The sequence below is a fragment of the Acanthopagrus latus genome, chromosome 8 (assembly GCF_904848185.1).
Source record: "Acanthopagrus latus isolate v.2019 chromosome 8, fAcaLat1.1, whole genome shotgun sequence".
NCBI lineage: Eukaryota > Metazoa > Chordata > Actinopteri > Spariformes > Sparidae > Acanthopagrus > Acanthopagrus latus.
In genome coordinates, this window is record NC_051046.1 from 9,609,231 (window position 1) to 9,635,028 (window position 25,798).

Genomic DNA, 25,798 nt, shown 5'->3' on the forward strand with positions numbered 1-25,798 from the left:
TCTTTCTCTATCCCCCCTCCGTCTCCCTCCCTCACCTCCCCTCCCTCCCTGCCTGCCTCCCTCGCGCTCACTCTCATTCCCTATCTCTCCCTACCTCCCCTCCCTCCCCCCCGTCCACTCCCCCACCCTCCGCTCCCCTTTCTCTCTATCTTTCTCATTCTCGCAGCACTCCCAGCCGCTGATGATTGATCAAGGTTTTCAAGGTTTGCCCTTTCCTGTTATTTAGTAGGAAATGTTTATGCACAGTCCTCAGCCCTACAGTCACAATTGGCATGTGTCCACGCAGTGTTTGTCACGCTCGCCTGCACCTATACATGCATTTTTCTTAAATGCACTTTTTTTTCCTCCTCTTTTTCCCCTCTCCACTCATCTCCCCCCCCTTATGTTTACTAGTTAAAAGGTAAGGTAAGCTCTGGTATAATACCTGTCTAATTATCGAGATCATCTTCAGTGCCGACTACTTAAGCACACAACCTGTACTTAGCCCGCAGGTACTCTGCCGCACTGTTTCTCAACACAGCCTGAAAGAAATCTGGAAGTTCAATAGTTAATGTCTTCCCTTGCTGTTTTTCCTTTTCTTCACTCTCTCCGTCTCTCTATCTCCTTTCCTCTCTCCATTCCCTTTGCTCTCACCCCCCTCCACCACCACCACCACCACTCGCCCCCCACCTCCTCCTCCTCCTCCTCCTCTCCTTCATTCTGCACCCCCCCACCCTCCTCCTCCTCCTTTCTCTTTTCTCTTGCTGATGGACTCTTCTTTTTTATTTTCACACTCCACCATCCCCCCTTTTTTTTCTTCTCTCTTTTTCTCTCTCCTTCTTTCCTCCTCCAGCCCTCCACCCTCCCACCACCACCACCCCCCCATGCTCTTCTCTTTCACTGCATTTTCTTTCAAACCTCCCTCTATCTCTCTTCCCATCCCCACCCCCCTCCACCACCACCACCACTCCCCCTCCCCTCTTTCTTTTCTCTCTCTTTTATTCTTTCTTTCTCTTTCTTTTGCCACATCCTTTCTTATGCCTCGGCTCTCCAACCCTCACTCCCCCCCCCCCTTCCTTTCCCTTCTTCCTCCTTTTTGCTGCATTCTCTTCTTCCCACCCCCACCCCCGCTCTATTTCCTCTCTACCTTTTTCTTTCTGTCTCACTCACCCCCCCATCCCCACCTCCCTCCCTCCCTCCTCCTCCTCTTCCTCCACTCAGCTTCACTCCCCCTCCCTATGCTTCTTTCTTCCTTATTCTTTCTCCCCCACGTCTGTCTCCCTCCCTCCCTCCCTCTCTTTCCTAACTGCTTTTCTCTCCTTTCTTTCTCCTTCTCTTTTCTTTTGTCACTCATTTTTTTTTCCTTTCCTTCTGAATTTTCTCAGACAGTATACTTCAGGCTGTCTCAATAGTTAATTAGTTTGAATCTAGAAATAATAGCAGAAAAACTACCACGGTCTCTGGAAAGTTGAAATTTTAGCATTTTCTCAGACATTATCTGTCTGACTGTTTTCGCTACTGACAGACGCACCTCCACCCATAGTCTCTCAGAGTGTTTGTGCGTGTTGTGAAAGTGTGTACGTGCCTCTGTGTGTGCCTGCATACATACATACATACACATATATATTTATATATACATATATATACATATAAATATAAAGACGCGTGTGCGTGCGTGGATTCACACGTATCTCTACGAGAGAAACTACTGATCAGATGTTATAATTGTCGGTGCATTTGAGGCGCGCGCTCACGAGAGAAAAAGAGAAAAAAAGAAAAAAGGAAATGCAAAGTATAAAGTGTGATCAAGAGAAGATAGAGCTTGTGTCTCTGTGAGCCTTAAAGAGAAATGTGTGTTGAAGGGTCATGCTGAATTGTATGTAGTGAGAAAGGGAGATAAGATGTGTGTATGAGTGTGTGTGTGTGTGTGTGTGTGTGAGAGAGTGTGTGTTTGTAAGAGAAAAGAGGAGAGAAAGAGAAGTGAGATGGGAAGGAGAGGGTGGGAGGAAGAGAAAGAAATGGGGTGATGCTGTGTGTGTGTGTGTGCGCATGAGTGTGTGTGTGTGTGTGTGTGTGTGTGTGGTGGGGTGGAGGGGAGGGTGGAGGGAGGGAGGGGAAGGGGGGGGGGGGGGCCCGGCACAGTCAGTTCTGATAACAGCAACAGTAGGAGGAGGATGAGCCGTGGGACCGCCCCACTCTCCCACAGATATAAATAGGAGGTGGATTTTTTTACTCCACTCATTTCTCCTGAAGGATGAGATCCCTGAAACACCTCAAACATCACTCCAGGAACAATGTGGTGAGTTTGTGAGCTCCAGATGGAGGAAGAGGTGCTGCTGCTGCTGCTTAGAAGGGGTGTGTGTGTGTGTGGAGGGGGCGGGGGTGTGTGTTGTGGTTAGTTGTTTTGCAGTTTGTTAGTGAGGTATTTACACTGTTGTCTGTGTGAGTGAGTGAGTGTGTGTTTGAGTGAGTGTGTGAGGGGACGGGAGATTACTTTTTCACATTCATATACCGCAGTGGGAACATCTTCTTCTTTTTATTATTTTTTTTTTTTTCTCTTTTAGAAAAAAAAGAGTTGTGTTTCTGTCTCCGCTGCTGCCTTTAATTGTTTGTCCTTAGGTGTCTTTCAGATGCAACTTTAAAATTGTGAAAGTACGGACTCTCGCAATTACTACCCTACCTTCTGTCTCCTTGTCATTTGTCTTTTTCTCTTTCATTTTGTCAGCCTTTCATTTTGCTGTGCTTTTTCTTCTCTCTCCGGCTCCCCCCACCACCACCACCACCACCACCTCCTCCTCTCCCTCCCTCCCTCCTTCCCCTCTTTCTCTCTCACTCACTCACTCACTCTGTCTCTCTGTGTCTCTCCACTCCCCCCACCCCCCCTCCCGCACACCCCCTCCCTCTCCTTTTCCTTTCTCTCTTCCCTCCTCTCACATGCTCACTCAATCTCTCGTTCCCCTTCCCTCCCCTCCCTCTCCTCCCCTCTTTCTTTATCTTTCAGCCCCTCCATCTCATTTCTGTCTCCGTCTCCCTCCCTCCCTCCCTCCACTCCTCCCCCGCCCACAGCTCTTTCTCCTTCTCTCCATACCTCCCTCCCTCTCTTTTCTCTCAAACACACACACACACACACACACACACACACACACACACACACGCTTTCAAACACACACCCAGTCTCTTTCCTTTTCTTTCTCACAAACACACAGTCTGTCTCTGTCTGACTACTTTAAAAGCAGTAATTATAAATGACGTGGTTATCAGGGCATCCAGGTCTACTCCCCTCTACCAACACACACTCTCACACACACGTGCACATGTACACACACAGACACACACCTTTATTCCTGCACTATCTCCTCTTCTTTCTTTCTTTTTTTTCCCTTTCCTCCGTCCAATCTTTTCTTCTCTCTCAGCATTGTGTAAGGAAAGGAAGCAGCTCTTACCGGCGTGTATGGCACACAGTGGAGACTAGTGTGTAGTCTGGCAGGAAAGTAAGGGTCAGAGCGTCTCTCTCTATACATTTCACTCAGATTCATATTGAGAGACCATCTGAAACCAGTGGCTCACAGTACTGGCTTCTCTTTACCACAGACAGCCAGTGCTGGTCAAACCATAATTTCATCGGTTTCACTGTTCCACTTTTACAGGTGGCGGAGTAAACATGTGCATGTGGGTCTGAAATACTTTTGAACCATACAATTATGTCAGCGAGCCGTATGCATTGGTCTGGAATACAGAATGAGCTCGAAGCTCAGTCGAATGTCTGTTATGGATATGAGTCTGCCTGGCGGCATATATCATCTTGTTAAGGAAGCCCGGTGTGGCAGACATTATGAAGTCGGCTACGACGGGTGTAGAGCCGAGTCGCTTCCCTCCTCATGAATGGGACAGATAGCTCCAGTGATGAGCCGACTTTGGTCAGCCAGGCTGCCCCGGGACCCCACAGGAAGTACTGAGGACAGTCCACGGAAGTCAACTTCCTGGCTGGACCTGCATCCCTTGTTGTGTTCTTTATTATTCTAAAGCCTGTCAAGGAAGGAAGCAGAGTGCTAACACAGATCTGCCTTATCTCCTCAATCGAATGTTTTGTGGATTCAGAGTGAGAAACAAGGCGTAGTCCGAACGTGGCTTCAAAACTATAAGCGTAAAAAACATTATTTTTTACTTACATCAGGTCCTGGAAAAGGACGACATATGTTGCTTATGTTGTCAGTCTGAAACAGTGACTCTTGTTCTATGATCATTTCAACCAAAATCTTTAGTTTGTATTACTAGAAACGTTACCAATATCATCAGGGTACAATGAAGTTATATGAGGAACGTGGCGCAAGAAACTGTTTGTAACAACAGAAGTGAACATTTAACAAAAACACAAAGGGACCTTTGATTTCTGATAGATGACTTTTGAACTTGTGTTGTATGTTTCATGTGTTTCTCTTCCAGGAGGAGGAGAGTAACCGCTTGGTGCGGACCTTCCCCAAGATGACTGAGGGCCAAGTAGATGTGGGCACGCAGACGGAGCCGGTGGTGGTGCTATCTCTAGCTCAGGCTGCCGTTCTCGGCCTCATCTCCCAGAATGAAATCTTCGGGGCCACCATTGCCCCTAATGGCTTCTACACGGGGGAGCCCAGAGAGTGCCCCCCTCCTCCGCCTGAGGCGATGGAGTATGAGTACGCTGACCAGTTAATAGGGGCCAACGGGGACTACCTGGCTGAGCCTGCAGGGGAGCCAGAGCCGCAGCCTCACTGCAGCGAGAGAAGACGGCCCGGGCCTCGTGGGAGGACCAAGAGGCCCAGGATTGATGGAGAATTACAGGGTCACCCACATAAAGTATCAAGTCCACATGCTCAGGTTAAAGGTGAACAGCTTGAGTCCGATATCCCTCCTTCCTGCATTCACATGGACAGCAGGCGTAGTCCTGGCAAGTCGGAGGATCCAGTCACCCAACACGGTTCTCTGAAAGAGGAGCAGGCCTGCGGAAACTGTCCGTCATGTGTGAGAGAAACTTCAAGGCCGCAAAAAAATGGACAAGCAGAACAGGAACAAGAGGAAAACATTGGCAGAGGAAGAGAGAGGAAGGAAGAGGAGTTGGTGGTGGAGGAAGAAGAAGAGGAAGAGGCACTAAACCTCAAGACCAGTGGAGAGACTGGCAGTCCACTGGAGAGCCGCTATTATGAGTCCAATGAGGTGGCCTATGAGTCTGCCGACATGGCGCTGCCGGGGGAGTACGAGGAGAACAACCAGGCCATGCTGTGGTCAGACCCAGAGGGCCTCGCGAGGCGGATGCAGATCGACCGTCTGGACATCAACGTACAGATCGACGAGTCGTACTGCGTAGATGTGGGAGAGGGTCTGAAACGCTGGAAGTGCCGCATGTGTGAGAAGTCTTACACGTCCAAATACAACCTCGTCACTCATATTCTAGGCCACAATGGAATTAAACCCCATGAATGTCTACACTGTGGAAAGCTCTTTAAGCAGCCGAGCCACCTCCAGACTCATCTGCTCACGCACCAGGGAACCAGACCTCACAAGTGCACCGTTTGTGAAAAGGCCTTCACGCAGACCAGCCACCTGAAGAGGCACATGCTGCAGCATTCGGACGTCAAGCCCTACAGCTGCCGCTTCTGTGGCCGTGGCTTCGCCTACCCAAGCGAGCTGAGGACCCATGAGAACAAGCACGAGAACGGTCAGTGCCACGTCTGCACCCAGTGTGGTCTGGAGTTCCCAACGTACGCTCACCTGAAGCGCCACCTGACCAGCCACCAGGGCCCGACCACATACCAGTGCACAGAGTGCCACAAGTCCTTCGCTTACCGCAGCCAGCTGCAGAACCACCTGATGAAACACCAGAACGTACGGCCCTACGTTTGCCCCGAGTGCGGCATGGAGTTCGTCCAGATCCACCACCTCCGACAGCATGCCCTGACTCACAAGGTACTGGCTGCGCACACGCTTGCACCTAAAGTACTGAAACACCAATGACGTGCCTTAGTCTACCAGCTTATGTGTTGAGGCTGGCCCTATGCAACCACATAACATGGCCAAACCTTTATTTAAGATATGAAAATGGCGCACTTAGAGAGGAAGGGAACTGTTGTAGCTTCACTCGCTCAGTCCCTCTTTTTGAGTCCTCACATAAAAAGTATGTTGCACTCTTCCAACGCAGCCTTTTCTCCAAAACCAGTTGCTTTGTAAACACAGTCTTCAAAGGCCTTGAGTTTTTTTTTTTGTGTGTGTGGCTCAACCCCCCACTTGCATGTGTTTTGTGTTGTGTGTCGTTCGCCGAGCTACTTCCCTTTGTGTCTGATGAATCACTCTGGTCTTCCTCTCCTTTATACAGTCTGTTCCATTCTATAGGGGAAAAGCATTTCTTTTCACGACATTTGCTTTTGTTAAATATTAAAATAAAAGTTAAATAAATGTTGAAGTTTATTCTTCCCATTGTTAAGAGTTTTTCCAGCCCGTCTCTCAACACTTGGGGGGGCTAATGCGGTCTGTGCGAGTTGGATCAGACGCCAGAAAGCGGTGGCTCACACACACAAGCTTCTTGTGTGTTTTCTTCCTGTGACTCATTATTTATTTTCCTCACAACTATATATTTAGCCAAATTAATTAAAAGGCCCATACACTTTTTGTCTCCCCAGGGCATGAAAGAATTCAAGTGTGACGTCTGCGCCAGAGAGTTCACCTTGTCTGCCAACCTGAAGAGACACATGTTGATCCACGCCAGTGTGAGGCCCTTCCAGTGCCACGTCTGTTTCAAGACCTTCGTCCAGAAGCAGACGCTCAAGACTCACATGATCGTCCACCTGCCGGTCAAGCCTTTCAAATGCAAGGTGAGTGACGTGAAGTTTTGCTCCGAGACAAACTTGTTCCCGCTGTGATGGATTCTGACTGCGGTGCCCTTTGTGTGTCAGGTGTGCGGGAAGTCGTTCAACAGAATGTACAACCTCCTCGGCCACATGCACCTCCACGCCGGCAGCAAGCCCTTCAAGTGCCCTTACTGCACCAGCAAGTTCAACCTGAAGGGCAACCTCAGCCGGCACATGAAGGTCAAACACGGCATCATGGACACCTCAATAGACGGACAAGGTGAATAGCTCCATCCATTACCCTTAATTTAATTACGCTCTCTGCTTTGAAATAGATGAAACCGCTTGATGACAGTTTTTGAATTTGTTGATGCGTCATGTGTGGCAAATTTCCTCGGTGGGCTTCATGTCGCATTATTGTCACTCAGTCTGTCCCTAATGCACTTTGACTCAGCATGTACTGTAATCTAGTGGCCAAGTGTTTTGATGTTTCTCTGTCACTCCATCCCTGTGTGTGTTTAGTAAATATAGCAGTGCCTGGATTAGACATGCCTGTCTCTATCAGTAGAGACTGATACTGAGGCAGGGGAGGAGAGGCAATCTACTGGCTGTCCTCAATGAGGCCATGTGTCTTTAGGACGAGCTCTGTTTGTGTGTGTGTATGTGTGTGTGTTATTGAGGACAGGGCGCGATCATATTTGTGTCTTTGTTTCCTTCTTCAGAGCCCCCCCCGGACACGGAAGGCCAGGAGGACTACGAGGAGGAGAGCTTTGAATTCAGCGAGCGAGAAAACCGGGCTAATAACAACAACACGCCAGACATTGCTAAACTCACTCAAATGGAGTATTATAGCACCTATGGGAAGGGCACGGGGCGCTTCAGCACCGCGTGAATCTTTAAAATGACCCCAAATTGAAAATAAGTGAACTAATGAAAACGGGATATTCTTTTTTTTTTTCCCTTTTGTTTTGTTTTGTTCTTTTGCTGTTACAGGCATAGTGCTCGGGTCACTCTTCAAGGGTGAGAAGGAACCCGGCAAACTGCACACTCATATGCACTGGAATCACTCGTAATACTACAAAATTTGGAAATGTATACTTTTTACCTTATTAAATATTTTTCATCTCTAAGTCACAGCACATCTACTGAGTAAATATATTATATTTGAGAAAAAAAATGGACTGACGTTTAGGGGAAAAAAAAGAGATCTATATAAATAGGTATATCGTCAGCTGCTTAACTACAGGAATATCATCTGAGCCCGATTTACAAAGCACATTTTTAAGCTACAAGCGTAAAAAAACATATGGTGATGTTATACTGCACTTACTCATTCAGACAATCCCGGTCTCTCTCAGTCTGCTGGGGCACTCTAATGTGAAGGGTTTAAAGAAGGGAACAAGTGTTACTGTTCATTTCCACTTGCCAAAGCTTATCAAATTGCAGAGGTTTTAATGATTCACTCTGATTTATACTGTGATGAATTACATTTGAGGTCTGCAAAATAAGTTAAATTCCTTGTTTTATTGTATATTATTGTACAGAATGCATCAGTCCTCTCGTCTGTCGGCTGGTACCGTGATCAGTGCGTCGCACTGAGGACCACTGTGTCCACTTCTTAGGATTCTGCATTAACAAGCATCACCCTGTGTTGATCTCTAGTCTATGAATGTAATTGTTTCCGTGGAATGTTTTACAACGCTAATGAAAGAAAATCATAATAATGGTAGGACCCCCTTTACCAAAGAATTGGATCAAACCTTGCAGCCAACAGGCACTGTAAGTCTCTTTTCCTTGCCGGAAAAGGGACATTGGATTTCTTGGGGTCCAATCGCAGACCTCATGAAATTACATTCAGGTTCCCCTCCCACCCATCTGTAGATCTCTTCAAAAGATTACCACAGAGAACAGACTGTGGTACAGCTTCTCTCTTAAACCTCACCATTCCCCCCTTCCATCCAATCCAGGCCTTCAAAAGACAAGACTGCAGCATTTTTTTCCCCAATAGCAATGCAAAACCCTGCATTCATTTTGCAGTTTTTTTTTGGTTGTTGTTGTTTTTTTAAAATGGATGAATCTCAGCAAGAATTGTCCCAAAAAACTCGGACAGAAATATTAAGTGCCCCGGTGTGTCTGCGAGAGCATGCCATCCATCATGCTGTACACTGGTCTCAAGTGATGAACGACAACCTCCCAACATGTGACAGGGCCGTGGACCTTGTGGAAAATGATTTGGGAAATGCTCAATATATTCAGTTTCCCAGTGCTTAGCTTTTCAAACTCGTAACCTGCAAACAAGGTGTCCATTTGCAATGTTGATATAGTGCATTTAAAATAAAAAAAAAAAAAAAAAAATGCTCAATTTTGTGAGTTTTTCCAGCTTCTGTGTTCATTCCATCACTGTTTTAGTGATGATACGAAGGGAAAGGTGTTCAGCTTAAATGGCTTTCTGTATTAGACTTTAGCGTGGAGATAATGTGGATAGAGATGTATGTACAATGTTGTGTACCAGACAATACTGTAAAATAATAAATTTATTTACCTTTAAAATGGTTTGTGCGTTTTAAAAAACAAAAATTCAGATAGTGGGTCAAACAAGTGATTTATTGGCAAATATGTTTGACGTAGGCTTCAGTCCTGCCCAAGGCATTACACAGTATTGAATACAGTACTTCACATTACAAAAATAAAACCTTGCGAAGAATGGGACAGACGGTTAGGGAGGCATTGGGTGTAAGGACAGCTGTCGACCATTTAATAATACCCTAATAGAATACTACATAATGCTACAGACAGTACATAGTTTTACTTCAGGTGAAAGTGGATTTATTGACCTTTTTAAGTTAAAAATGAGGTACAAAAACAGATGATCAGACTCGCCTTCTCCAGGCTAACTATATTCTTTTTCAAGTCCTTCACTTGCCGAGGGCTTTATCCAGATTTGTCTTGATGGCGTCGAGGAAGTCTGTAGTATTGACGTAGTGCTCGTTCAGCTTGACACTGAGGAGGCAAGACGAGACGAGTTCAGAAAATTCAATAGCGTACTTTAGAAAACAGCACTGTAGCAGTATGACCAGAAAGCTTCATTGTGTGTTAGGGTTTAGCGTTAATTGAGGTTGTTGGTTAATAACACCATCATAATTATGACTTAAACCTTAAAATGAGGGGGAAATCATGATATGTGCATCTTCAAAACGCATTACGACAGTTGTATCATTTAAAAAATGTGTGTCTTCCTGTTCTGCTTAATGGATTTAAAAAAAAACAAAACAAATGCTTTAAAAAGGAAAATCAATGCATGTTAATGCTTGCAGAAGACAAATTTATGCTGAAAGCTAATGTGGTAAATATGCCAGTCATGTGCAAACCAGGACTACACAACCCTTATCTGAGGGTTTGATCAAAAAGTAAATGTTTCAGCGGTACCTGGATCAATATGTGTGATTGGTCTTCATTATTCATGTGAATGTGTTCATCAGAAATGAGCAAAGAATAACCCTTGATAAAGATTTGATGATAGTCAGAGTCCATTTAAAAAGTTTCCTGAAACTACATTTTGATTTTGATCCAAGGCCAATCCATTTTTCTCTTGGACCACAGCCTAACTTTCCACCAAACTTCAGTGCAATCTGTTTATAAAATTCTAAAGATATCCTGCTAACAGACTAGATGGAGCAAAAAACATCACATCGAACCTTACACCATATAGGCTCAGAGAAGATCATTGTTGCTTAAACTCCTGTCGGCTAAAAACAAGACGAGGTCATGATTGGGACAAGTTTCGGATTACCAACCTGTATTCCAAGATAGCAAGTCAGAGTCTGGGTAAATACCACCCTGTTTTCTGTCATTGTTTCAGACTGATGCTGGTGGTTTAATCAAAGGGAATATTTTCATTGATTGCTTGTTAAACGAAGGATATCTGCGAGAGAAAGCACCAAACATTTGTTCATGGGTGCCATTACAGGCTTAATGTCCCAAAACACTAAGATGTGCTACGGACTAAATGGATACATACTTCAAAGTATGGGCTGCAACTAATGTGTTTTTGCGTGATTGATTAATCTGTAGATTATTTTCACAAATTGTTTGGTTGCTAAAATTGTGAAAAATGGCTGTTAAGACTTTTTCACAGCTCATCGCTCTAGAACAGGGAAGAGCAGCAGGTCCTCACAACTGAGATGCTGAAACTGTGGTATGTTTGTCATTTTGCTTAAAAAAAAAGTGAATAATTAATTCATAAATAATAGTTGCAGATTATTTTTCTCTCAATAACTGTACTGATAACTGATAACTGTTTTGGCTACAGTCCAGGATTACATTAAATGCTGGACATATTGTGTGTCTTCAGTGAGTTGATGAAAAACATTTTTATTATAATTACACTTTAAAACGAAACACTCTTCTTTTGCAAGTCTAACAGACACACTGATGTCAGTTTTTCTATATCTTTTAGGTGTGATGTTGCACAGTTAAGAGCTTTACACTCCTTATTTTTAGTGTTCACAAGGCTGAAAACCTTCTTCCAAGGAAACACATGTATACTTCACCAGCTAGGGCTGCAACTAATAATTATCTTTATTCTAAATTTATATATGCTGATATTTGCATGCTTCATTGAGCAAATGTTTGATATAACACTTCTCAATACCCATTTCACATAAATGGTCAATTCACAGTTATTAATAGTAATTAAATGTTATTTTAATTTTTACTTAAACAGCATTTATTAAGCAATTGTTTATTTTATAAACCATTGCATTGTATGTCAACAATCAAATAACTATAACTATGGTTAATGAGTTAAATATCACAAATGTTACAAAGTGTTTGCAATGACAATGGTCTGCTTTTCTTTTGAGTGACTTAAAGTGTTAAAGTTATAAATAAGTCAGAAATATTTCATTCACAAATAACCCAGTTCTGCCTGAATATGTAAAGAGTGCGCTGTCATCAATGTGCCACATGACAATCTGAGTGCACAAAGATCCCCGACGGATATGTCCACAACTTTGGTTGAATCAATGAAGAACTCTAATCTGGAGACAAATCTACAACTAAGAGCAAAAACTAGGTTAATCTAATGTGTATCACCATGATACTTGTCGTCGCTAGAAATATATTACATAGATTTGAACAACTATTTTGTAAAACTCAAGCATCAACCCAGAGATGAACTTACTTGGACAGGCCGTGGATGCATCCTGCGAGGTCCTTGGTCATGGTGCCGCTCTCAACAGTCTCGACACACACCCTCTCCAGAATCTGGGAGAACCTGCAGATCAACAAAAGACACTTAGAGGTGGCATGTTCCCTTCATCCCAGGGTCAGAACGCTTATATTTTAAACACATCTCTTACCTGATCAGGTCGGGGTTGCCATCAAGTTTGCCACGATGCTCCAGGCCTCTGGTCCAGGCGAAAATGCTGGCGATGGGGTTGGTGCTGGTCGGCCTTCCCTGAGAACAGAGTTGAGAAATATGTTAATATGTTTTACTATTACACAGTAACATGAAGGGTTGCGTTTACTTATGAATATAAAGCATCCCATTTCCTACATTTGAGCATCTGAGCAGACATCTCATTCTCACCACATGATGGCAGTGTAACTCCACAGATAACACAGTCTGTTTGCAAGGCCATAAATTTGGCCTTTATTCGTTTCGTGTTTCATTACCTGGTTGATACGTTTTCCTAAGAAGAATAAAGATGGTTACTAACCTTCTGGTGCTCGCGATAGTGCCTGGTCACAGTGCCGTGGGCGGCCTCAGCCTCAATAGTCTTGCCGTCGGGGCACACGAGAACTGATGTCATCAATCCCAGAGAGCCAAAACCTAAAAGAAGAAACATGAAGCACAATTCTTCTTAAAGCAACCCACATCTGCTCAAAACCAGCAAGTAGCACAAATGCTTTCACAATTTCCCAAGAAGTGGTAGTCATGTTTCCAAATATCTCACCCTGTGCAAGGATATCAGACTGAACATCTCCGTCGTAGTTCTTGCAAGCCCACACAAAGGCCCCAGAAGACTTCAGCACTTGTGCGACCATATCGTCAATAAGCCTGTGCTCATACCAGATCTTCAGTTTGTCAAACTCAGGCTTGTAGTGCCTGAAGGAAGCACAAACATAATAAAACTAAATAAAACTCCTTTTCTTTTTTTCCCCCTCCTACTTTACTAATGACACAAAGCAAAAAGATGATTCAAATCTGCATGTGTCTGTGAATAAACTAAACTGAAAATCAAATCAAAACAAAAAGACAGACTCACTTCTCAAAGATATCCTGGAAAATGTCTTTAAATCTGCCATCATAGGCTTTAAGAATGGTGTTCTTTGTGCTCATGTACAGGGGCCACTTCTTGCCGATAGCGTACTGGAAGCAGCTGTGTGCAAAGCCCGTGATAGACTGTTGGGAGGAGAAACAAACAGTTCATGACTGCTGTAGCATTTTATCAGTAGAGTAAGGAGGTTAACAACCTTCCCCTTGACGAGTTGAAAGTCATCTACTGTGACCTCTGATGTTGTTAAATCAAACAGACCGTGCTGATGAAGGCAAACAAAACAGTAGCAGAGCAGGTTGAACGGAAGAGAGCGTACTGTAATGACTGTTGAGTTAGATTTACAAATGGCCTTTGGCAGAACTTAAGAGCACAATCAGGTTATCTTCTAGGTGTAAATAGAGTTATAAAATACAAAGTTTACGGTTTGTAATCCCTCAGTAAGATTAGGGATGACTGCATGAATACAAACCTTTGATCAATTTTAAATGCACTGTATGTGTTTTCTGTTGTTTCAATTAAAAAATGAGAAAAAGTACTGTGGGATCAAGGAAGTTGTTGTCTTCAGTGTTAAACAATAATGGATGAAAAGAAGTATATGATTCAGGCATAAACGTTGATGGATGAACACACCTTTAGTCGTATTACTAGTTACACGTTACGCTTGCCGACTTCCTTCCTCAGTAAGTCGGTATATAGCAACATGCGACCAAATTTTTAAAAAAAGGTACTGTCACTGTTCTCTCTGGGTTTCAACACAGTCGCTAAGGTTTCAGATAATCTTAGTCAAGTACACAGCTTGTCAAAATATATAAAGAAAGGTCGGGTTCAGACATTTTGAAAAAAATTCTAAACACACTGCCAAGACTTATAAACCTTTGATTATCTTGTATTCCTCTCAGTGATGAATATGTTTAAAGCTATAAATACTAAAAAGGAAAACATCCCACACACTTTCTGAAGCTTACACCTACAACAATTTCACTGCATACAGACAACAAGCCTCTCACTCTCAAGGTTTCATACACAGAGTGTCTTTGAGGACACAATCATCCCTCAATACTTTTGTATAGCACTACCAGCTCTACGTTTCCTCGCTAAAAACGCAACATTTCCTTAAGTACTATCTAATCAAAGACAAAGACATATTTGATGCCACTAGTATTTAGTATGCGCCATAGAACCCTTAATAAAAATAGATCAATAACCCACACCATTATCATCATTACAGTGATAAACATGGTAACTGTAGTTCACATCGTGTTGATCACATTAAGGTGTATGTGCAATCAACCTCCTATACATTTTCGAAGCACATCGAATACACAGCGGTGAAAAGCCCCTAGAACTACAACATTTACTTCTTCTTGAGGGCTCCCCAAACAGTGAGCGCATTTCTAAACGTTGGTCCCAAGTCTGCATAAATAGTGAGGGTTGCATCAGAAAGGACGATTTGTTGACAGTTCCAAAAACGTAAAATATGTTTATAATATTGCCAGGCTTAACTTTTAAATAGAACATTTAATAGTATTCACTCGCCTCATCGGTGTTGTACATGCCCATTCCGCAGCCGCCAGCGGGAAAGTCGTACACCTCCCATTCCTTGCCTGCGCTGCCATCAGCAGGTGTGAAGATCATCTTGAATTTTCCGGGCTGATCCACAACAAAGTCTGTAGCTCTGTACTGTACAAGAAACACGGCAAGGCTCATTAACTCTAAGAAATCTGATATCAGTGGTGAAGCTGTCTGGTTTATTTGGGCGCATGAGAAACTGTAAACTCAATTAATGCATCTTTAGATGAGACTCACCTGATCGCCAAAGGCATGTCTGCCAATGGTGATGGGCTGCGTCCAACCTGGAACAAGCCTGGGAATGTTCTTGCAGATGATTGGCTCGCGGAAGACGGTGCCGCCCAAGATGTTCCTGATGGTTCCGTTGGGGCTCTTCCACATCTTCTTCAGGCTGAACTCTGAATATAAAAACACAGAAATTATACTTAAGACATAACTCAGGGTGATCCGAAAGGTTTGGCTGGTCTGCTGTATTTTTCTAACACTGCTGATTAAAATGCAGCACACTTGCCAGGAGGAGAAGAAGAAGAAGGGCGTTTGCATAAAACATCTATGCATTCATAAATCATTTAACTTGAGTTCTGTCTGGAGTTTATTTATATAGCACTCAGCTTTACAAAAGGGCAGGTGAAATTTCTCCTAAACTCCTCTGTGATGTGCATGTATGTAAATATATAAGACTTGTTCCCTACCTTCCACTCTGGCTTCGTCGGGTGTGATGGTGGCACACTTGACCGCAACGTGATACTTCTTAGTGGCCAGGGCGGAGTCGATGGTGACCTGGTCATCAGTCTGGTCACGGTACGGCAGACCCAGGTCATAATACTTCAGCTCAACATCGACATTGCTCAGGATGAGCTTAAGGACACAGCAAAAACACACAAAAGACATTAATACCAAAACTAATTCATAACACAAGACATAAAACTGAAGTAGCATCCTCAAAATAAAGACCCTTAGAAATCAGCTAAACAAATCTCAACTTAAATAATGTACTGCAAAAGGCATTTGCATGATTGTGCTATTCACTTTTGAAACAACAACTCGTTATTTCTAATCTCATGCATCTCCACGTTTCTCCCTGAGCCAATGTGCCATCTGCCAGTGACGGAATGAAACATCACAAAGCCCCTCCCCCACATCATCATATAATCTTCCACATAACCCTCCCCTCACATCCACGTGTTGGTCTGCGATATAAAAATAGGCGAGTCAGACCGCGTAGGCACGTCCTCCACTGAGACTCGCAACCAGCGTCTGTGTGTTATCAGCCCTCCACCCCTGGACGCCACTTTGTCACCTTCTCTTTGATGAACTCCCAGATGATCCTGGTCATCTCATCTCCGTCCATCTCCACAACCGGCTGGGCCACTTTGATGCGTTTGTCGGCATCTGTCAAGTCACATATGCACAGGGGTTCAAGCAGGGACAGATTTTTTATTCACAACAGAATGTGAATTTATTTATGGGTCCATGACGGCTGGACAACAAACACAGGAAGCTACAGTGATTGGAGGTTTTTTGCTGAGATTCTGTTTCCTGTCTCCTTTACATTTGCCAGCTAACATCTGTGCCTTAGGCTGCATCTTACAATCACTACTATTATCAATTAATCTGCCTTTTATCCCCTCGGTTACTGGATCAACTATTCAGACTATGGTGCACTCAAAAAAAATGTTCCATACAATTTCAAATCTCTTTTCAAACCAACAGTTCAAAACCAAAATTATGTTCAAATTGTTGTTGTAAGAGAAGCACCAAACCAAAAACATTTTAGAGGCTGGAAATCTGCCCCAAAAATATCTATTTAATCAAATCACGATTCACAATCAAAACAGTTATCGATGTCTCAATTTTTTAATGCCATGTAGACTAGCAAGTCTTGAAAAGGCATACGAATTCACCATTTGCACCATGAAAAACACAAAACTGCATTTTTGGCACAAGCTTCTCGTCCTCTTCCTACTGGCGTTGCATTATCCTGAAAAACGTCACAGAAAGAGGAGTAATATGTCCAATCAGCATAGCCATCTTGACTAAATAATATACTGGAACGTTCAAGATCAGAGTCGGCCAGCTCTGGAGTCGAGTCAGGTGCAGAGCCACACCTCCTGAAGGAACAAACATCCAGAGTCTCATCAGATTCTGCTCTGATCTGGGTTCATTTATCATCGTAAGGAGAGTTTAGAGATTACTTTTTCAAAAAGTGGATTTTTTTTTCACTCATATCGACCTGACTGCAGCAGCGATCTGCAGAGGTGATCTCAATTTTCATGAGTTTCTGTCCTGTAATGTATTGTTGACTGGCAACTGGAGCTGTGGGAGAAATGTACTTTACTTGAACATAATGTTTAAAAAAAAAAAAAAAAAAAAAAAAGAACCAGAGTTGTGATAGACCTTAATGCAAACAGACAGGTACACACCCTTTGCATGCCATAACTTGCTAGGTTATGACTAATGTACAGTAACAAAGCTGTTTTGGGGTGAATCAACAAATGATCCTGCTGATGAAAATCCAAGTGATGTGACTCAGACACAAATGTTCACAGACGAGTTAATGATTCAGTTTTTATTCAGGTTACGTTGAGTCTCACTCGCTGACTCCCTTCCTCACTCTCTCACTATCCTAGAAGTGCAAGGGACAGGTGACCAAATGAAAAGCAATTACCTTGTGAATATATAACAAGGTTGTCATTTTAACAATAACTTATGATGAATACCAAACATTTGCTGGCTGCAGCTCTTCAAATATGAGGTTTTCTGAATGCTTGTCAATTTGGGATCATGTAACTTTTGACATTGGTCTTATACGACTTCATAGAAAATGTACTAAAATCAGTGAATTGAAAAGTGCTTTCTATTACTCTTTTCTTTTAACCAAAACACATTTCAGTTTACTCTCAGTGTTCTTACTAAAAATGCAGTATTCAAGCTGACAAACTTTTTAAGCAGATTTGCGCTCCATGTTTTGACATTTGCTATGCTTCTGATGCATTACCACTGTAGACAGCTGATTAAGGGAATAGCCAAAAATCCAATGTCAGGAAAGGGACGGGACCTGCTTACACCCCACTGCTCATTGCCAAAAACTCCACAGGGTACTTATAAGCAATGCTAATTAAAACTCACATTGGGCCAATCAGGTTTTACTCTTAAGTATACAGTCAACAGCTTCACTCCAGGATATAAATAGCCATGATCTAGAATGTCATTTTCTCAAAAACAAACACTTAAGAGTGTTAAGAGTTTTTAAAAATCACACACCAAAACTTTAATAACTACAAGTGTGTTTTGTTTTTCTCGTCAACAATGACTCTTGTGAGAGTGCCCTCTTTGCTCTCCAGTTGGATCACTGGAGATTAGTATCCTTAATCATATCTGCTCTCATTCTGCTCAGTGTGCGAGTCCTGCCAGCAGGACCATTTCACTGAATTGCCAAGTATAGGGGGAGGTGCAGAGGATCAAGTGACGATTTCCCAGCCGAGTTAATTCTCCCCTACTGTTACAAGCCTTCCTAGAATAATGCAAGTAAACATAAGGAGTCTGGTGGAATCATTACACAAACAACATTTCTTTACACGTACATATATTAACATTAATTTAATATCAAACATCTGCATAGATCAATGGAACTAGTTTGGATTACAAAGCCTTGGCAACACCTGTCCAAACAGCCACTCTTAATATGACACGCTGCCCACTGAGTACAGATACATGGTGTGACCGTGACGCACTGAAAATAACCTTATAGCAAAGACACTTGTGACCTTTATGCTAGCCAGTTAGCAGCACAAAGACAGACAGAAATAAATGACAAAAGTAAAAGTATAATCTCAGTATTACTGGTTTGTTGAGTTTTTGTTTGATTTTGGAAAAACCTCATGCTCAACAGGTTTAATCAGCAGCACTGCTAACTGTGAATAAACAACTTCTGTGTTTTTGATTACCGTCTTCGGGGACGTGAGTGGTCATTTTTGCAGAGTGGATCGTGTGTAAACGTAAATTATGACAATCATTAAGTTTTAAATTTATCCTCGGAGATGACTGAAGTTGCTCCACAAGAGGAAACGGACAGAAACACTGTCCCCAGTTTAATGTCATCAATAACCTGTATAAATATATTTATTTTCTTTGTGAAATTGTACAGCACACTAAATAGTTTGTGTGGTTCATTTAATTTGCTGAGGAAACAAGCAGTTTCAAGATGCGACTTTGGTCTTTAGAGATTGCTGATTGCTTGCCATTTTCTAACCCTGTTGTAAACCAAATGTTAAACTGAGAAAGTAACTGGCAGATTAATCAATAATGAACATAATCATTACTGTAGCTGCTGCCCTATTTGTCAAAGAGTCCCGGATAGATAGACAGAAAACAGTACATCAAATAGCAGGCTCTTCCAAACCCCTATCACCCATACTGTGTATGATGTCCATGACATAAGCTGGGAGGTGATATTTTAAGTATTATGTAATAAGATCAGGAAAAATGAAGCGTCACATAAGCAGCGGAGGTGAACTCAATTTGTGTTAATTCAATAATAGTCGAATAATTATTCTCCATCTGCAATTGGAACAGCAGTCTCCGCTACAATACATCATGGGCGAGTCATTAACAGCTACCGCTTTGGCATCATTTCTGTCTGGTCTAACCTAAATCTGCTAAAACAGCTCTCCACTATCACAGTGCAGGGGGAGGGGAGCGCAGGAGGGAGCTGAGTAGGTTACATAACTTCTGAATGTATCAACAAACTGGATGGTGAAGGGCGAGCTGAAGCAAAGTCATGCGGGTCTGCCTGCCTGACTGCCTGCCACATCATTCACACATGCACCGGAGAGACGTCTGCAAGACTTTATTTTCCCACCGGTAACCTCAGTGGAAGATAGTCAGCAGGAGGGAATATGCAGCAAAGTATAAAATGGTGGAATGAAAGAACTGCGCAGGAAATCCTGATTTGATCCTTAGCTCAGCACGGGTATGTTGATAGGAGCTGTCTCCATTTAAAAAAGACACGATAAACACAAGAGTGAATGGAAAACAAGTCAAATGTTGAAAAGGAGTGGATACCTTTCAAAAGGTTTTTAATCCAGTGCTTTAGCTTTAACACCAACATCAAAATACTTGATACTTTGAGAAATATATTCAAATAAATTGTACGTCTTAGAGGCATCATTACTGAATTTTGTCATGGCTCAAACAGCTATAACATAATCTGTATAATGAATTTGAAAATCAAGAAATATCTGATGAAAGAAGTAAACAAGACATTATGACCAAACTTTCAGAGCCAACTTTCAGCATTAGCCGTTTAAATACCCCGTCTGTAGCAGCGGGTGCTTACCACTAATTTTAGAGCTGAACTGTGGGGTTGGATGCTGAGGTCTTTACAAATAATATGTGCTCAAAATAACTTGTGCAATATACATTAGTGGCAAGCAGTCAAAGACCGCCTCAAACAATGTGTGCCTTGACTGGATGACTCCAACAACCTTTGTGTGTGTCCTCTGGTTAACTTTCAACAAAGACAGGCAAGCCCTCAGAGCCCTTCAGATTTAATCCTAAACCCAGACAAAAGGCAGTTGCCATGTAAAGACAATACCAAACCGATCTACACGCAACACTGAAGACGTTTGTAAGAAGGTCAGTTAATGAAGTGTTAAACCACAAAAAAAGCAAGCTACAGCAGCTACAAGGCGTTAAAGGTCACAAAATAAAAGTATCCTTGCTGTGTAAAATCCACAGCAAGATGAAAAAAACAAAGACTGAAAGTCGGCCAAATTTATGAGACCTGTGAAATGTTATGGGGTCATGTAATTGCAGGGAAACAACTGCAACTTGTGACCGATTGAAAAAAAACAAAAGTGCTTGCAATCTTGGTCACACTGAGGTCACAAAGACATGCATGCCGCTTTCTATCCAAGATCCTTTCAGAATAAAACACCAAATAAAAATGCTGTGCCAGTTATGTGAAACAAGGTGTTTTAAAAGATTGGACCTGTTGGACCTTTTCCACTTGGATTTTAAAAAGGTGGTTAAACTTTAAACAGCACGAGTTGTTTTAGACGTTCCAGGTGCTGCAAACAGCGACAGTTTGGTACACTACTAAAACTCAGATGACATGTTGATTCAATCAAAGTGCCCTTCAGCTGACCCAGCTGCTGTATAATCACCACATGGCAGTGCTGGAGAGAAAGGAGTTTCAAGTTCCTGCTGTATGAAATGTTGGATGTCTGCAGAGCCCAAGTGATAAGTGAATTTGGATCCCTGCTCTCATTCACAGACAATTAAAAGGGAGGAAAAAAATGATTGTGGTTGCTCCCCTGGCACTAGTCTAAATGGGGGAAAAAAAAAACTAATCTGTAATACACTTGGAGCCAATATCAAAAATAGAATCTGTCAGATGTGCAGATGTGGTTAAAAAAAAAAAACAAAAAAAACCCAGGTTTGGGATGTAAACCCCAGATTGAAAAAAAAAAAACATTATGTAGGACAAAGCGAGCAGCAAATGGCAGCGGCAGCCATTGCTCTCTATAACGGAGTCTCGTCTGCGGTGACCTCGGGAAAACTTTTCCCACCGAGTCAGCGTCGCGCAAATGACTTCAAGACGCAAGAGGTGCACATCTATTTTGCAATGTCGGACACATTATTTCACGTGATTTTCGCCTGTAAACATTCACATTCAGCTCCAGTTTGAGAGCGTTGACATTTCCGCACACACACAGAGCCAAAAACGGAAGATTCATTTTTGATTCATACTGCTTTCAGTTTTTTTTTTAGCGGCGCATCGTTATCTCCTTCATTAGTCGACAGCTGGAGTGTAAAAACTCACCCAGTCATATCTGCTTTTTAAGGCAGACAGTTTTAAGTTAACGTCTCATTCATTCATGTCAACACGTATCTTTACATTTCCATCAACTGCTCCTCGAAGTTTACATGGTGGGGGAAACAAAGACCGCTCTCCCCCGGCTGCTGCTCCTCGGCGCTTATCTCTCGATGTTTACAGCCCCCTTTATTAAGCTCGACGACCTAGACTCGACCGGCCATAAAGCGACCATTTAAAAGCAGTCGGAGGCGTTTGGAGCATCGTCGAACCTGAACCATTAAAAAACTATTAATAGCATCCCAGCTGGCTAGCAGCAGATGCAACTTGGCTAGCATGGCTGCGGCTAGCGCGGCTCCACCGGCTCCTGCGAGCTGGCTTGATTTGTCGCTCTCTGGCTCGGCTCGTATTCTCTAAAATGCACTCTGAGCGACATTAAACCCCCCGTCACCATAAAGCAGAGGTCAACAGTGAACACAATGATGCTGAGGATGACACCGGTAATCTGTCTCCACTCACAGTTTCTCTGAGGCACACTCTGGATATTTGCAGCCGGCGCAAGCACCGCGGGGTTTCTGGAGAAAGCGGCGGCGGACCTCGAAAGGGAGCTGAGGACTTTCAAATATCCAGCCATGTTTTTTTTCCCGGCCCGGATCACTTTGCGGTACAGACTCGATGAAACTCGGAGCAAAGAGGGGGCAAAGCGTCGCTGTGCTCTGGGCAATATAGTGAGCGGCTGTCGACAGCACCGCCCTTCTTCCCCTCCCCGGCGGGAGACGCTGGGCGCTACGTCAGAGGCACACGGACCCAGAGGAGGGACCGACACGAAGTAGCGGTTAAACGGCTGCAGACTGATCCGAAGATCAGACACCAAACACCGGGAGAGAGTCCTGGACGGGGTCAGCCCTGAGCTGCTCCTGCCAGGGTCATCCCAAGATAAAGTCACTCGCTGCCATTAATGTTGTGTTTCTTCCCTCGGAGTAAACACTCTGAAGAGATAGCTGACATCTTAATCCTCAATACTTTCACTAGGTGCAGCAGGGCCGTAGCCAGGATTTTAAAACTACGGAGGCCCTGCCCCCACCCCCACCACCCTGACATCCGGAAATAGTCAAGATTATTATATACATCTGTGCATTTCTCTCCATTTTGACATATAGATATATTCATTAAACATAGGTCCACTGGCTAAAAATTATCTATTAACCCTGTTCCCACTTCTCACAGACGAGGCAGGTAGTTTGGGACTTTTATCTGAAGCACCATGTTGTACGTCACTGACACCACATCTCACTTCTTGAATAAAGGTTGCAACATAAGAGAAAACAACAGTACACCCATTGTGAAAGAAGTGTCACAATCCCTGAAATGACTTGTTTCACTCTCATAATTTGAGCCATTAGGTCCAATAACATAAGGACAAGTCTAGATGAGCTGCACGATTAGATTATTTTATCCCCCTTCAAGTTAGCCATACACTAAACTGGAAAATTAGCCGGCATGGCCGGCGATCCAGGTGTTTTCACAGCTCAGAAGTCGAGCTTTATTGACTTCGAAACACCACTAAGCAGCTTTTATAGGAATGAATGGGGCTCCACCTCCAACACTGTCACCAGTAATAAAATGTCCTCAATAGACCGTATCCCAAAGTTCTTCCATATTTATGTGCCACCACTGGATGTTGATCCAGAGTCATCATTTCACGGGGCAGAATTTAGCGCGTTCTTGCGTACACTGTAAAAATGAGGGAAACCAGAAAGGGCATCACTTCAGCTCTTTAATGATGATGTTAACACTTGTAGCACAGGAGCTTTTCATGCGTGAGGGATTTAAGCAAGCAGGTTTTCCATTGCCAGCTTGCCCGTCTTTCATACGTGTGACTAAACTTGGGCCCAGCAGCTCTTGTTGACATCAAGACAGAAGCAAAGAGTCTGAGGACGTTGATGGTGGAAAATGAGACAAGCAAAACCGAAAGTGTCGGAGCAACAGGCAAGAGAGGAGAGTGGCACAAATCTCAGAGTGGCTTTTTCGTTGTTGGGGAGATCTTTGCAAAATAAAAGGCTGCAGGACATATACTGACCTGGCCTTCATGCCTTCAGCTTTCTAATAATAGCTGCCTTGTTGTGTCTTGTTTTGTTACATTTTGCAGGCTTGTTGGCAAAGCTGTCAGTTCATTCGCTTTTGATTCTAAATAATGTAGTCGTAAAACATGCATGTCATCAGTGGTATAAGTTGATTGCAATCTGAAAAACTATAGGGGTGCCAAACCACAAAACCACTTCTAACAACCAATGTTGCTTAAGAGAGAGCACTCATGTGAGACAGATTTAAAACACCTTTATTCTCAGTAAACGATCCCTCCAAAATATCAGATACTACACTTCCAATAATGCAATTTAAACCCCCAGTGACATCATTAAGGTTATTTTGACATTGTTTAGCTGTTTTCCTGGTACTCCTTGGTGCTCACCCACCCCCCAAAAGCCCCTTTTTAGAAGCTTGCCAACTCATTTCCCGTGTGTCTTGTTGAATATCTGTTACACTTAAACCACGAGTTTGCAGGAATATTTAATTCCCCCAAAACATAATTTTGTATTTTTCTGATATAATCCTACCAGTTGTTTGATCATTTGCCTTGAGCCAGTTTACTGATTGTTGAAGCCAATTGTTGAATGAATGAATCTGATCATTATGTGATATGAGAGCAAGTCTTTTCTGAAGAGAAGTGTGAATACTGATGTTGAAAGCGGACGTGAAATTGCATTGCCGGCTATTAAAACTGAAGAATATCAATAATGTGTGAAAAATGCTAAATATTTTTGGTTTGTTGAAAATTCTGGTGCTAAACTGAATAACTGCTTCCATTTGTATTGGGAAGCAACTGATGAAGGGGTAGGGTTTTAATATTTAATTTAATTTGAGAGTTGAATAAAGCTAGTTTGATGTATGAGTAATTGAAAACAATTGAAAAGGGATGAAGAGGAGAATTTAATGATATGTTCTTGTTTCTGTATTACACTGATAAGACAAAATAATGAGTGGTTTTCTTTCATCATTCACAATGATTACTTTGGATAGATCAGAAAAATACAGTGATGGAAATGCACTGCAGTGTACAGCAAAATAACAGATAATAACATTTGAGTGTCAGCATATTAATAATCCAACCCAGGCAGTTTATTGAGATGCAAATACATGTTGTAAGAGAGTACTTCACTGTTAAACTGGTCAAATACTTGGAAATATAAAAAATACATAGAGCTCACAGACATGGGTACATACAGTAGTCGTTTTTGAGATTTATGTGCCACAATTCTGTAGATCCACAAATATGAGTTGTACTTATATCATCAACTGAGAGATGAGAGCAGTATGTTGTTGTAAAAAAAACAAGCAGTTGTTGTTAAAAACCGACGGACGTGGTGAAATTCATTGAGATCTCATATCCTCTTGCTGGAGAGGCACAGGATAGTAGCCACCTTCCAAAATGTCTCAGCAGAGGGCCCTCTAATTTTAGCAAGGGGAAGGTTACCATACTGGGAGAGAGATTGGGAAGTGTGCAGAGCAGTCACATGACGGGCTTGGTAGTGAGCCAGCAAAAGAGACAGCCAGGTCACCTCTGAAGAGCTACTTTTGAGAATATAGGGGGCCTGCATCGACAGAGGTCAGATATACAAAGGCCAACCATTACTACATCTATTTAATCTATAAACATGCAATGTCTTGAGCTGTATTAAAAGGTATTCCTTAACATTTGTATATAAAAGTGAAGGACAGTGAAGGTCATCTGGTTTTGTCTCTGAAATACATTTTTTTTTCCTGCGCGTGCGAAAAGAGACTGTTGAATGTGGTTATTGCGGTCAGACAGAGACAGCTGTAGTTACATAATGTTTTAACTTTCCACAGCGACCTTTGACCTAATGGTATGTAAACAGTGGGCACATGCCGTCTGCCTTCACAGACACTCAGCAGTTCTCCGCTGTGGCTCTCAGATGTCACCCTGTAAACCCCAAGGTCAGAGCTGTAAATGTAGTCCTCGTTCAGACTCATAATGTCGCACCCCTCCATTGTTCCTCGAAGTTATAAAAAGAGACGGGGAGTGACTTATTGACATGACGTGTTAAAACTTTACTCCCATCAATATGCAATGGAATGTTTTATTTCAAGAGTCAGTTGCTCAACCGCAGCTCTGATCAGGCTTTGTATTTAGACCCGAGGGTGTAATGTCATAATTACTGTCATCTTGGAGCTGCCACTGGTTTTCTTCCTTTGTCGGCCCGAGACACGTGGTATTTTGCTCGCAGGGTATAATTTCATGCTATATAAAGTGCTTTCTT

At 42.9% G+C, this 25,798-nt stretch overlaps 2 protein-coding genes across 2 annotated transcripts; one reads left to right on the forward strand and one right to left on the reverse strand.

Moving 5' to 3' along the window:
* Window positions 1-2,148: 2,148 nt before the first annotated feature.
* On the forward strand, window positions 2,149-9,344 carry znf710a (zinc finger protein 710a). Its single transcript, XM_037106488.1, has 5 exons — window positions 2,149-2,278; window positions 4,423-5,916; window positions 6,627-6,818; window positions 6,900-7,074; window positions 7,517-9,344. The coding sequence occupies exons 1-5, from the start codon at window positions 2,234-2,236 to the stop codon at window positions 7,684-7,686; spliced, it is 2,076 nt and encodes a 691-aa protein (XP_036962383.1). The 5' UTR covers window positions 2,149-2,233; the 3' UTR covers window positions 7,687-9,344.
* Window positions 9,345-9,379: 35 nt separating this feature from the next.
* On the reverse strand, window positions 9,380-22,235 carry idh2 (isocitrate dehydrogenase (NADP(+)) 2). Its single transcript, XM_037106498.1, has 11 exons — window positions 21,981-22,235; window positions 15,945-16,036; window positions 15,337-15,502; window positions 14,882-15,042; window positions 14,612-14,755; window positions 13,064-13,200; window positions 12,752-12,903; window positions 12,515-12,627; window positions 12,155-12,252; window positions 11,977-12,069; window positions 9,380-9,794 (listed from the first exon to the last, which is right to left on the reverse strand). Exons 1-11 carry the CDS (start codon window positions 22,093-22,095, stop codon window positions 9,710-9,712), a joined length of 1,356 nt encoding a protein of 451 aa, XP_036962393.1. The 5' UTR covers window positions 22,096-22,235; the 3' UTR covers window positions 9,380-9,709.
* Between the last annotated feature and the right edge of the window lie 3,563 nt (window positions 22,236-25,798).

Excerpts from the sequence above, each read along its gene's own strand:
- idh2 (XM_037106498.1), bottom strand. The coding sequence starts at position 22,095 with ATGGCTGGATATTTGAAAGTCCTCAGCTCCCTTTCGAGGTCCGCCGCC. Across the intron at positions 16,037-21,980 it reads GAGTGTGCCTCAGAGAAACT|ATGCCGACAAACGCATCAAA; the intron begins GTGAGTGGAGAC and ends GTGACTTGACAG. Across the intron at positions 12,628-12,751 it reads GTCTGATATCCTTGCACAGG|GTTTTGGCTCTCTGGGATTG; the intron begins GTGAGATATTTG and ends TTCTTCTTTTAG.
- znf710a (XM_037106488.1), top strand. The coding sequence starts at position 2,234 with ATGAGATCCCTGAAACACCTCAAACATCACTCCAGGAACAATGTG. Across the intron at positions 5,917-6,626 it reads AGCATGCCCTGACTCACAAG|GGCATGAAAGAATTCAAGTG; the intron begins GTACTGGCTGCG and ends TTGTCTCCCCAG. Across the intron at positions 6,819-6,899 it reads TCAAGCCTTTCAAATGCAAG|GTGTGCGGGAAGTCGTTCAA; the intron begins GTGAGTGACGTG and ends TTTGTGTGTCAG.